At 28.4% G+C, this 14841-nt stretch overlaps 1 protein-coding gene across 1 annotated transcript; it reads left to right on the top strand.

Moving 5' to 3' along the window:
- The first annotated feature begins 9638 nt into the window (after nt 1–9638).
- On the top strand, nt 9639–13436 carry LOC112726633 (tyrosine-sulfated glycopeptide receptor 1). Its single transcript, XM_029290537.2, has 2 exons — nt 9639–9834; nt 9968–13436. Exons 1-2 carry the CDS (start codon nt 9681–9683, stop codon nt 13120–13122), a joined length of 3309 nt encoding a protein of 1102 aa, XP_029146370.1. The 5' UTR covers nt 9639–9680; the 3' UTR covers nt 13123–13436.
- The last annotated feature ends 1405 nt before the right edge of the window (nt 13437–14841 follow it).

Here is a 14841-nt window from a genome sequence, read left to right on the forward strand (position 1 = left end):
GCATGTAGATTCGGTTGTTCCCGGTTTGCTTTCAGAGAATTTTAAATCTGGGTGGTGGGGTATGAGGTTTCTAGGTTCGAATCAACTGATTTCAATTTGCTTATATAGCAAAGATCCAAGGAAATCGAATTAATTAGATTCGAATTATGCTCAACGATAAGTACATGTAAATCGAAACAAGTAAGTTTGATTTACAAAACCATCAAATCGAATCAAGTGGTTTCGATTTACGTTGGGCTTGAAATCCGTTGGCTAAATCAAATCGTGTTAATTCGATTTACGTGTATTTAAAAATCGAATCCACTAAATTCGATTTATTCATATTTTACCATGAACGTAATTCGAATTGATTTGATTTGATTTACTATGTGTTTCACTAAATCGAATTCACTCAATTCAATTTATATAAAAATGTGGTTTGGGACTTTGACGTTGCATTTTTTGGTTTGGAACATGCAGGACATATTGAATTCCATTAGGTTTAATCAAGTCATTTGTCCTAATTATTATGTATTATTGTTGGATTAGTCTTAAATATTTTGAAAATTTAACCGCTATAGATATATTTGATATAAATTAAAAAATTTCAAACATAAAACTAAAATAAACTAAAATAAAATTTAACAATATTTTTAAAATTTTTGACAAATTTTAAAAAAATACTTTACCTTTATATAATAAATAGTTTAATAATGTTCTTAAATAATATTCAATTAAATAAGTAGTAACAACATGTATGTTTTCACACAGTAAAAAATATTTAATTAGAGTTTTTGTCAGAGATTACTATATGAAATAGTTAAACAATAAGTTAAGATGTCGTGTCATGGTGTGGGACTATACTAATATATATTTTCATATCATTGAGAATATATATATAGATAGCTACAAATTTTGGAAAAAAAAAAAAACATTATAATATAATATATAAGTATACTACCTAAACATTTTCCTCAACAGGATTGTGATTCTTCGCATGATTATTTACCAATCATAGAATGAGATAACTACTATAATAACATATTGACACAACTAATCACAAGTCAAACTATGATTATTGATTATATATAATATATATGGATGAAAAGGAATTTTAAACTTTTATATATTAAGATTATATGATAATGATTTATTCTAACCAAATTTCATAAACCAAATTTTGGTTTTGAAAAACAATGCGTGTGGACATCGACAACTAGCCCACAGTTTTTATATATATATATTAAGAAGTAGCTGTCTCTTGTGAAGTCCCTAATTAATTATATATTATCATTAATTAATTAATAATTTATACATATAAAATGTGTTGGTAAAAAGTCAACATGGGTTTTATGTATTATAATCAGTTTCAAACCTTATACATAATATTTTTGTACCATATCATCATTATCATGATTAATTAATTTGACAATTTGCAAAATTATGCGTTGGATATTCCAATGTTTTTTCATAGTTTTTAATCATTTGAAAACGCGTAATAATTAAGTACCTATTTTTGTGAAAGGGAAGAAATTAAAAAAAAAATGTTTGCAACAGGTCTGTGCTTACTTTGATCCTAAAAAAAAAATTAAAGCAAATTTATTGTTTGGTTTATTTGAGAAAGAAAAGATTATTATTAAATGATTCTTTTATTTATATGTTTAAAATAAATAAGGAGAATGCGATTTAGAAGAATTACTATATATTCTTATAATTTTATTTTTGTTAAATATTATGTAGAAAAAAAAAGTAACAGTAATGTTATGGTGCACTTAATGTAAATACTTTTTACAAATCTAATAAAAAAAATTATCTTTCACTTAATTTTATTCTTCACCAAAAAAATTTTGAAAAATTAAATAGTAACATAATAATTGATTAGGAATAAAAAATTAAATTTAAACATCAAAATATTCAAATTAGGAAAAACTTGAATATAAGGAGTTTGGAGAGTTTTTAATAATTAATAAAACTCGTGAATATATAAGGTTTTAACTCAACCTTTTAAAATCTTTCATTCTTCTCCAAAATTTTTCAAAATCAAACACATGAACACATCTTAAAAAAAAATATTATGTTATTTCAAATTATATATATATACACTCAGCACAGAATCTATACCAAGTATACTACTTTTTTGTTTGATATATGTTTTAATATTTTTTGACATTATTATATGTATGCACGTAACCATTTTTTAAGAACAAGAGATAACCTAAAAAATATACCCATTGTACTTTACTTTTTGCAAGGTTCTTTTCATCTTTTAATGAAGCACTATATATATCTTCTTATTAATTTAATTATATTGTTAAAATTAAAGAGAAGAAACGAACTCAACAAGCATGTGTCAATCACTATTTTTCCCTAATAGGTTGATATATTACTTTAAACAAGATAATTGCAACTAGCATTAAATATAAACTAATTAAAAGTCAAAGTCCAACATATATATGTATAATGTAACCAAGTTAATTGGGGTAGTTTATTGGGTAGTTTACTAGTTCGATTAAATAAGTGTTAGAGGTTCGAATTTTGCCTTGTGCATGCAGTAATTCATTGACCAGCGACAAACTTTTAAATAAAACTCTGATTCGCGACGGATTAGTCCTTAATCTGTCGGGTTAAGAGATGTCATGAAAAAAAAATGTATAATGTATACATAATAAGTTGAATAGCGTTTACATATGCATATATTCTTAATTATTAGGGTATTTTTTGTGTGTTGGGAGGTAAAAAATGGGATAAAAAATTCTATAAGTAGATTTATGATTTACCATAGCCCTTCTTAGCATTGTTTATTAACATATTTGTGATATAGTTACTTGAATATAATCTTGTATTGATAGTTTGAAACAATAATAAACAATTTATTTAAATTTTCTTTTTAGAAAAAAAAATAAAGAAAAAAATGTTTGAATAGATTTAGTCCAATTATTTCATCAAATTTTTAAATATTTTTGTTAGAATATAATTAGGATCAATTAGAATTATTTAGTATATCTGAATATTTATTATAGAATATTTTATAATAAATATTCAGATATACTAAATAATTCTAATTGATCCTAATTGATCCTAATTATATTCTAACAATTTTATTGAAGAAATTATAAGTAAAATAATGTTACTAATAAGTAATAACTATTTATTGAATAAAATAATATTAATAGTAAATGCGACAAATTATGATAGAAGGTCTAAACTATGGATAAATTATATTGTTTTCATAACAGCTGGCAAAAAATATTAGGAACAAACTGTTCTAGTTCGAACTTCAAAAAGTTCCAACTTCCAAGTCTAAAATGATCTAGTATATTTTATCATTTGTTTTTCTAAAATGACAATAAATATATATATATATATATATATATATATATATATATATATAACATAAAAAAATTATGAGCAAAATCCTAAATAAAATAGAAAATTGTTCGTAGAATTTGTTGCTAAATATTATGTTGACCAAAGAAATTATATTTTTTAAAACTGGAAAAAAATAAGTAAAACCAAAAAAAAAAGACACAAACACGATAACTAAGCTATTTATAATATATAATAAAAATTAATTACCAAATCAGTTATCATATATAAATAAATTCAAATATTTTTTTAATTAAATAATTAGCAATTAGAATAATCAAATATGTCATAATAAAATAGTTAAACATATAATAAATTAATAATCAAATTTATTTATAATAATATAATATAATATAAGATTTTTTGTGAGCTATCAAATATATATTTTAATATATAGTAGCAGATTAATAACAAATTTTTTTGTGTACACGGTATATATGATAAAGAATAATTAAGAGCGTTTACATATAAAATATTAAATTTTACTCAACTTGATTATTTGAGAACATGTTATATATTTTTCATATTCTGATTTTCCTTTTAAATACGTTTTATATATATTTCTTACAAATTAAGGTAACAATTTGCTTTCTTTATCTGTTAGTTATGAGAAGCATATCAAGTTTTCGACGTGTTCAGATGGTTGAATAAATTGTTTGACTATGAATCATATTGAAATGTGCAAAATCGTGACCAGATACAATTTGCCTCTTTTTAAATGTAGTATAGTAGTCCAATCAAACCCTGGTCAATTTTCTTAAATTTTGTTGTCATTTATGTTATCCACCGAGATTAATTAGCAAAGTAATAAAACCCTATTAATAGATATTGCGACAGTTTTGATTATGCGTCTCTTTCAAATTGTGGCGATTTAAAACTTTTTAAATCATTAATTAATCTGTTAATTCTTATAATTTTATCAGATTTGTAATTAGATTCTCATAATTTTTTCTTTTCAATTAGATCTCTACACTAATTTTAATTTTATAATTAGGTCTATTTTATGTAAAAAATATTAAAATTAACAGAATATTTTTTTTCAAAAAATATGTGATAAAATATCTAATTAGATTCTTAATTATAGATATTTTCAATTTGCAGGAACAATATTAAAAAATTTTAACATTTTTTACACTATAAAAGATCTAATTATAAAACTAAAAAAGCAGTGTAGGAACTCAATTGAAAAGAAAAAAATTATAGAGACCTAATTAAAAATTTAGTAAAATCATAGAGACCACAAAAATAATTAAACCTAAAATTTATTTCGAACACAAGTTGTAAGTATTCTTAATTGCTGTAAAATATAAAAAACACCTATGAACACATAACAATAATTTTTAAAAAATGGCGAAATTACTGCAATAATTTTGCAGGAGTTAAAAACCGTCGCAAACTAAAATAACATTTTTTTTTGGTAATGACTAAGAATGAGTCATGAATTTAGATCACGAGAATATTAGAAAATAAATTTATATTAAAATTATTAGTTCTTTAAGAATAATATAGTCTACTAAATTAAGTTAGACTACTCTAAAAGATTTTGAACTTTAATTTATAGCCTGTATGTTTTAACAATAATACTAGATATACATTTTTTTTTTTAATATAGTTATTATACAACAATTCATAAACTCTTTTATTATTTCTAAAATAATCTTATTTGGGTCAATTTTCAAACAGGAATATCAATAAAAACCATGATTGCGCAATAGTTGTATAAAAAATAACTGTCCATGATTGTGTGGATCTACTAATTAATCAATTTTACATATTCATGTTCTATTTTTTTTTTTTTTTTTACCAAAGATATGAGACTCGAACCCGCAACCTCTTAATTGAGTATGGGGAGACTATGTCATTTGAGCTATTACTTATTGACTCTAAATTTGGAAAGATAGGAGACTCGAACCCGCAACCTCTTAATTGAGTATGGAGAGTCTATGCCATTTGAGCTATAACTCATTTGCACATATTCATGTTCTATGATTAGAGGTAATCTTAATCTCACATCTGAAATAATAATTAATCAATCGAATTTTTGAGTTGACTAACATAAAATTCATCTCTTTATAGTGTACAAAATATATGGTAAAATTATCTCAAATTATATGTGGCACTCTAACAAACAGGCTCTTAGGCTTTCAATAATAAAGCATTAAGTAAGTCTTAAAATTGTTGTACTAGAAAAATGATACACAATTTTGATTGTGTTATGTAGGTAAGAAAGAGACACTTGGTGAAGATGTGAAGAAATAGAGATAGAATTTATTTTTAAAATATATGGAAAATATAAAAAGTTTTTGTCACAAGAAAAATTTATGAAATGTTTGATAACAAAATAATATCAATTAAAAATTGTCAAAACTTATTATTTCTGATTTTATTTAATGCACTCTATATTAAATAAATATTAAATAAGATAATTTTAAGGTGATTGTTTTTATTTCTCTAACCTTATAAGTATCTATTATTATCACTACAATCAAACGAGCTTTTATATCTATTTTTTTTTTATATTTTTGTCTTAAATACAAAATCTAAATGTGATCAAATTATGTGAAAGATTAATTTAATACCACTCTCCTTCCGTTGTTTTATACTTTGTCTCTTTAATTGGATGAATACTTATTAAAAACAATAAAATCAAGTGAAATTTATAGTTATGCTACACATCTAAATTTTATTGGTAATTAAGTTAAATTAAATTGATTAAATCCAATAAAAATTAGTTTTATTAGTGGAGTGTGTAACTACGTAAAACAGTTCCTGCATTATTCTCCTTCTCTTTTTTTTTTTTTCTTTTTTTTGTGTTTTTTTTTTATTTTCTTTCTCTTTTATCTTCGCGTGTTTCTTTCTCATCATCATTCTTTTATTGTTGTTGCTACGTTTTTTTTCTTTTTTTTTCTCTTTTTTCTAGTGATTTTGTATCATTATATGTTTTTTTTTATTTGATTTTTTCTTATTTTTATTCTTATTAAGAGATTAAATGAGAAGGTAAAATAAGAAAAAATAATGAACAAGAAAAGAAAAAGAAAAAGGAAGAGAAGAAGTTTTGAGTCATTATTAAGTAATTTCGGTGCATTCTGGATTTAAATAAGGTGAACTTTTGGTCTGTGCTTATTTTGAATTGAGTTTGTTTGTGTGTTGTTATCATTAAGTAATTTCGGTACATTCTGAATTTGAATTTCAGTGCATTCTTGATTTAAATAAGGTGCACTTTTGGTCTGAACTTGTTTTGAACCGAGTTTATTTGTTTGTCGTCATCATTAAGGAATTTCGGTGCATTCTGAATTTGAATTGTTATACATATAAAAAGAAAACAACGATAATGACAATAACAATAATGAAAGAGAAAATTGAGGAAAAAAGAGAATGAGAAGAAAAAACAACAATAACTTCTTCTTCAAGTGTGTTAAAAGTCATCCTTTGACACAAACTGCTCATCAACATAATAGAGAAATTGAAAAAACACTGAAAACTATTCCTGACTAAACCAAAATGTCTTTTTAAATACACCGAAACTAGGAACAAAAACAGATTCAACGAAAAAAATTCAAAAATCTCACATTACATTTAAATTTAAACCTTCAACCATGAACACTAATTTTCACAAACAAAAACGAAATTATTCAACTAAGGAGCATCAAATACTAATGAACTAGATTAACGAGGTTCTAACCAAACTTCATCCACTTGATTCGTTTAAAACAGTAATTCAATTCACTATGGTTCAATCGACAGTGTAAACTTACATTATTTATTGTTTTTGAAAACGAAATATCTGTTCAAACCTGATTTCAATAGCTTGATTTAAAAAAAATTGATCTAAATTTTCAAATCAGATCAAAGAGCATTGATCGTAAACGAAGATAATGTAGAGAACGAAAATAATATAGAGAAGAAAGTGAATACAAAAAATGTTGAGAAAATTTAAAAAATATGAAATCTGCATAAAAAAATATATGGATTTTTTTAATTTGATTAAACTTAGTTGGTTAAATAACTTAGATGTAAAATTTTATTGTGAAATTTAATAATAAAATTACTATAAACAATTCTTAATTAATGAAAAAAGAGATAATAATAATAATAGAATAACTTTTTAATATTTTTATAAATAAAAAATATAGAATAAAAAATAAAATGCTAAAGTGAAAATAACAATAAAAAATTCAAGAATATATTTCTCATATTTTATATTTTATAATTATGATTTATAATTCTGAGGACTCCAATTTTGGACTATACAAAATGAAAACCAATGATACCTTTACAAGTTAAAAAAGGAATAAGGGTACAAAGTGAAAGTGCAAGACCCATTTTAGAAAATAAACTGTACCAATAAGATCTTGAGGGTCAGAGAGAGAATATCCCCACCACCCCCCACTCCCCAACACAAACAAATTTAAATTATAATAATGGAAGGTGCTTCTCTGCTTGTTGCCACCACTTAAATATCACTTGCTCCAAATACTTTTAACAATTTATACATTATACAAAAATAGATAATATGTTTCTTTTTTTTTTTAATTAAAGATAGGTAAAAAAATTATGTTTACTAAGATAAAATTTTTTACGTCGTTTGATCCATGTATTCTCTCTAGTAGAATTGTGTTTGTCTTGTTGTTATTGTATACAAAGACAATTTTTTGTTAATTATTTTTAAAAATGCAAAAAAAGAAAAAATGGATTTTTTTATGTATATTTTTATTTTTTATTCTATATTTATGTCATATTTTAGTAAATATAATTGCATGTTTGACTCAAATTTGATTTAATAACTTTCTTAAGATTAAAATAAAAAAGAGATAAACTCTATTTGAATTCTATCTTAAGAAAGGAAATATAAAGAAAAAGATTTTTATAAATGGTATTTGGATATTAAGATGAAGACAAAACCATTAAAATTGTCTTTGTTTCTCTAAAGATGTTTCTGTATTTTTGTTTTTATAAATACTAAGGGATACAAATTTAATTGAAAAAGATAATAAATATAGGAATAAAAATAAAATTTTTTGTTCTGTGATAAAAAATTTGCTCAATTTATTATTCTATCTAAAAAATTAGAAGCACAAAATAAAATCACAAATTCTAATATTTTTATCTTAAAATATTTATTAAATATAGTCTCCAACAGACTAACATAAAAGAAAATTTTTTTTCAACTTTTTCTCAACTAATATTTTAAGTATATTCTCTCATTTTACATTTATTAAGTAAAAACAAGAAAAAAATGTAAAAAAATATTAAATAACTAAAAAATTATAGTTGACAAACAAATTAATTAAAAAAGAAAAAAATTAAAAAGAATAATAAAAGTAATAAAATGTTAGGTTAATATATAAATAATAAAAATTTATATACAATTAATTTTACATAAATTAATAATTAAAAATTATTAAATAATTTAATAAATTTAACTAAATTATCATCATCTCATGATTTTTATCTAACTTAAAATTAATCTGCACTTGAGTTTTTTCTTCTCTATACAGATCCATAAATGTACATGTATAGGTGTATGTGATGAACCTTTGTTGTGAGGTACACACGTTGAATGTGATTGGTACTAAGAAAGTTGTTGCTTTTGCGAAATGATGAAATTGATGATCATCTCATGTTAGACAAATTCCACTCTTCCACCACTCGCCGCCCCCCTCACCTCACTCATCCCCTCCACCCTCCTCTCTCTCTCTCTCTCTCTCTCTTCAAAAGTAAACGCTTCATTTGTTTTTTATCAATGCCAACCATCCACTATCTCCTCTTTATATATTTATATATATATATAAAATATTAAATATATATTATTTAATTTATTTTTATATATATTTTATATTTTAATATATATTTTATACAAATTATTAATTTAATAATTATATTTTATATATAAAATACATATTAAAATATAAAATATATATTTAAAAAATAAATTTAAGATTATCTCGTGGTATATAAATTTTGATTACTTCATAAATTATCAAATTAATTTACAACTCACCATAAAAAAAATCCTTTTGTCTCATATACAAAATTAAAACAATGTAGAAATTGAAAAATTCAATCCTAAAATAATACACATTAAAATGTTAAATAATTTAATTAAATATATCAAATTATTTACATTTTTTGTTTCTTTTATATTGTACCATACCTCATTTTATTGTTGTGGGGAGTTCTTATTTTTTTTTTTAAAGATTATTAATAGTCGCCATATTAATAAATTCTACTAGTTGTTGTCAACGTCACACCCCACAAGAAAAAGAAATGAAAATAAAAAAGAAAAAGAAAAGTCTTTTCTTTTACCCTTTGATTTGTTTTTGCAGAGTCAATGGATGGTCATGCTCATTAGCCATGCCAACCCAAAAATCTCTCACCACATTGGTTCTTCTCTTCCCTTGTGTTCCCCTCTTCCTTCTTCTTCTTCATCTTCATCACCATCACCACCAACAACAATCACCTTCATCATCACTTCAACTTCAACAACTTGTAACTGTTATTACTCCCTCTTAATCAATCTTGGATTCTTGTTTAGTTGTGATGACACAAGCTTCTTGTTTTAATTTGATGGTATCTGTTATTGTATTGCCTTTGATTCTCTCCTTGTTTTTGATTGATCAAGTTTCATGTTGTAACAAGAATGATAGAGATTCTTTATTGGCCTTGTATGCCAACATATCAATCTCTTCCACACATGGTTCTCTCAATTGGTCAAATTCTTCTGATTGCTGCAAATGGGAAGGGATTACCTGTGATTCGGATCTCAGAGTCACACATCTTGAGCTTCCATTTAGAGGATTATTCGGACGAATTTCGCCATCTCTGACCGGTCTTGAAGGTCTATCATACCTTAATCTGTCACATAATCAGTTATCTGGTAACCTCCCTGACCACCTATACCAACTGTTTGATCATTTGCTTGTTCTTGATTTAAGCTATAATAGGCTTTCTGGTGAATTGCCAGAATCACCCTTTGTTGATAGTAACAAAACTAGCAATAGAAATACAAATACAAGTGTTGTGATTCAGGAGATTGATTTGTCTAGTAATTTGTTCAATGGAACATTGAAACATTCTCTCATTCAGCATATAGCAGGAGGAGGGAATTTGGTGTATTTCAATGTTAGCAATAACAGCTTCACAGGTCAAATTCCAACTTCACTCTTTTGCATCAATGATCATAACTCCTCGGCTTTGAGATCCCTGGACTTTTCCTACAATGATTTTGGTGATACTATTCAGCCAGGGCTCGGAGCGTGTTCAAAGCTCGAGAAGTTTAGAGCAGGATTCAATGAACTAACTGGGAATCTCCCAGTTGATGTCTTTGATGCTGTTTCTTTGACAGAAATCTCTTTGCCCCGGAACAAGCTTGGTGGAACAATCGACAATGACATTGTTCGCCTCACGAACCTCACAGTTTTGGAGCTATACTCCAATAATTTAACAGGAAAAATTCCACCAAGGATTGGTGAACTCATCAAATTGCAGAGTTTGCTCCTTCATGTTAACAACTTGACTGGTACCTTGCCCCAATCTATGATGAACTGTGCCAATCTTCTTGTGTTGAATTTAAGGGTCAACTTATTGGAAGGGAATCTCTCAGCATTCAACTTCTCAAGATTCCTTAAACTCACAACACTTGATCTTGGCAACAATAACTTCAGTGGTATCTTGCCACCAACACTCTATGCATGCAAGAATCTTACAGCTGTGAGATTAGCGTTCAATAATCTCGAGGGACAGATTTCGCATGAGATTATTGGCCTTCAATCCCTTTCTTTCCTAGCAGTTTCAAGGAACCAGCTGCAAAACATCACGGGGGCTCTGCGAATTCTCACAGGGCTAAAGGAGCTTAAAACTCTGATGCTCTCAAAAAATTTCTTCTATGAAAAGTTACCTAGTGATGTTGACATAGCAGACACAGGTGGATTCCAGAAGCTCCAAGTTTTAGGACTTGGAGGTTGTAGTTTCACCGGCGAAATACCAGGCTGGCTTGTGAACCTGACAAAGCTTGAGGTCTTGGACCTGTCCTTTAACGAAATCAGTGGTTCGATTCCTCCCTGGTTAGGTACACTTCCTCAGCTTTTCTACCTGGACTTGTCTGTTAACCACCTTACAGGAATATTTCCTATTGAGCTTACAAGGCTGCCAGCACTGATATCACAACAGGCGAATGATAAAGTCGAAAGAGCTTACTTGGAGTTACCGGTTTTTGCCGATGCCAACAATGTTTCCCAGATGCAATATAATCAGCTTTCCAATCTGCCACCAGTGATGTATCTGGGACGGAACAGACTCAGTGGCAGTATTCCAATTGAGATTGGAAATTTGAAGGTCCTTCATCAGCTGGATTTGAAGAGCAACAACTTCTCTGGCAATATACCATCTGAGATTTCAAGCTTGGTTAACTTAGAGAAACTAGACCTCTCCGGAAACCATTTATCTGGCGAAATTCCTGATTCGCTCAAGGTGCTGCATTTCTTGTCTTTTTTCAGTGTAGCAAACAATAATCTCCAAGGACGGATACCAACTGGTGGACAATTTGATACATTCTCCTCCTCCAGCTTTGAAGGGAATGCGCAATTGTGTGGCACAGTGATTCAGCACTCTTGTCCTACTCAAAAAAATTCTAACAGCACTGAAGCTCATCGTGGCACAAACAGAAAAGTAATATTAGGACTTATTATTGCAGTGTGTTTTGGCACTGGTTGCATCATGACAGTGCTGACACTTTGGATACTCTCCAAGAGAAGGATCAATCCCGGAGAAGACCATGACAAGATCGAACTGGGATCGGTTTCTCCATACTCCAACAGTGGTGTTCATCCTGAGGTTGACAAGGAGGCCAGCCTAGTGGTATTGTTCCCAAACAAAGCGAACGAAACCAAGGATCTTACCATATTTGAGATCTTGAAAGCAACTGAGAATTTCAGCCAGGCAAACATAATAGGATGTGGTGGATTCGGTTTGGTTTACAAGGCAACATTACCAAATGGAATTACACTAGCCATCAAGAAGCTTTCAGGGGATTTAGGCCTCATGGAGAGGGAATTTAAGGCAGAGGTAGAGGCTTTGTCCACAGCACAACATGAGAATCTGGTGGCACTGCAAGGCTATTGTGTCCATGATGGATTTCGGCTTCTGATGTATACTTACATGGAGAATGGAAGTCTTGATTACTGGCTGCATGAAAAGGCCGATGGCGCATCTCAACTTGATTGGCCGACTCGTTTAAAGATTGCACAAGGGGCAAGCTGTGGTTTGGCCTATTTGCATCAGATATGCGAGCCACATATTGTGCATCGTGATATAAAGTCAAGCAATATACTCCTCGACGAAAAGTTTGAGGCACATGTTGCTGATTTTGGCTTGTCCAGGTTGATTCTTCCTTATCAAACTCATGTCACAACTGAACTTGTAGGCACATTAGGATACATTCCCCCTGAGTATGGACAAGCATGGGTGGCAACTCTACGAGGAGATGTGTATAGCTTTGGAGTTGTCATGCTAGAGCTTCTCACCGGAAGAAGACCGGTCGATGTATGCAAGCCGAAAATGTCAAGAGAGTTGGTTGCTTGGGTTCAACAAATGAGAATTGAAGGGAAAGAAGATCAAGTTTTTGACCCTCTTTTGAGAGGAAAAGGCTATGAAGCAGAGATGCTGCAAGTTCTTGATGTGGCATGTATGTGTGTCAGCCACAATCCTTTCAAGAGACCAAGCATCAGAGAAGTTGTTGAATGGTTGAAGAATGTAGGATTGTCCAAGCGAACAACATAGTATCATCCAAGCAAAAAAATTTCTCCAACAAAAAATCTTTGACAGTAGATATATATGTATACACTTGTGCAAAGAAAATTTTGTTTTTTTTTTCTATAAGTACAGATTATCATGATTTTATCACTGTAAATTGTTGCTAGAAAGTTTTTGTAACTTTATGTGATCATCCATTTTACACTGATGAAGGACTTTGTATTCTAGGAACTAATGTTCAATAATGTTTGTGCAGAAAACTATTACTTCACAATAAAAGAGCTTCTAATAAATGATGTCTCTTTTTTTATGATGAATAACATAGCATCCTATAGTCTCTACAAGCCTTTCTTATATAAATTCTTGTACTTCTCAATCTCAAATATTGCAGTGTTCCTCATATCCTATTATCTACTTGATTTGACAGTATATGATTCTAAAGTATTTTACATCATAGCTGAATTCAGAATTTGACACATTAAATTTTCTTACAGAGAAGATTTCATGCTTTCTAGTACTCAACACTGTCAGATAGATGATTCTCACTTCTCAGCAGCTACCTTTAGTTACTTTGTAAGTTTTATATGTATCAAGAAGCACACAAAACTAGAGGACAAAAAATCAAAAGCAGAAGTTCATAAACCACTAAAGGGATGAATGACTATGATTTGAGATGTATAGGAACTACTAAAGATCATGTTGTGTGACATGGTATGCTAGGTAGAGTAGTATAAGATCATAATCTTCCTCATGGATGTAATAATGTCTCCACTCACACTTCAGAGTGTCAAGATTTGAATGAATAATCAATAGAAAAGGGCAGTCCGGTGCACAAGGGTTTGGAAAAGGATTGCACCCAAAGGATGTAATGTACGCAGCTTAATCTGATAATTACATTAATGGTTGATTCGGACTAGTGCCTTGAAGTCATATGGAGGCAACTCAACTGTTAATCTAAGACTCTTTTTCGAATTATCGAAAGAAAGAAAAAGAAAAAAAGATTGACTCAATGGAAGCAAAATTGACATTTTTTTTTAAATTATGTTCCTCTTTGTGGATATATCTTTTTGAAGGATGTGAAATGTGATGCATATTCAACAGAGGAACATGTTGAAAGTTTATTGGAGGTGTATCATCAATTAAAATTGCTCATGATTACACATATTGACTCTACATATATCCATCTTTTTTGGGTTTTGGTTGTATTTGAGTAGAGACTAGAAAGTCTTTCCCTTCCATCAAATGTGAGTCTCATTTTCAGTGGTGGGGACAGTGAAACACATAATGGCATTGGCATGGAATTTGAAATTAACAACCTTTCACCAACAGCAGAATCAAAATGGGAAGAAAATATACAAACACTATGCTCCCTTAAGTGCATGAAATCATGTCAAATAAAGAGGCATAGGAAAAAACCAATAGCATATACAGTTATATACCATAGTAGCTAAGGCACTTGCTTTATAATTTCAACAGAACCTGCAAGAAGAAAAACATTTTTCTCTGATAAGTACGGATAAACTGTTATACTAGGTCTTGCAACACTAATCCTATCCGGGTTGAGCTGCGGGTAGGATAGGGTTCGAGTTTAGAACTAACCTTATCAAATCTATTGGCACCCTTGATTTATTAGTATATATGAGTTAATTACTAATTTGATATCCGCAGTCGCTGACAAAAAGTCCCTGAAAAATATTATCGATAAAATAGTTCATGAATGATTTGAAAATGTGACAAAAATAATCA

This window comes from Arachis hypogaea, chromosome 12, assembly GCF_003086295.3.
Source record: "Arachis hypogaea cultivar Tifrunner chromosome 12, arahy.Tifrunner.gnm2.J5K5, whole genome shotgun sequence".
In the NCBI taxonomy this organism is placed as follows: domain Eukaryota; kingdom Viridiplantae; phylum Streptophyta; class Magnoliopsida; order Fabales; family Fabaceae; genus Arachis; species Arachis hypogaea.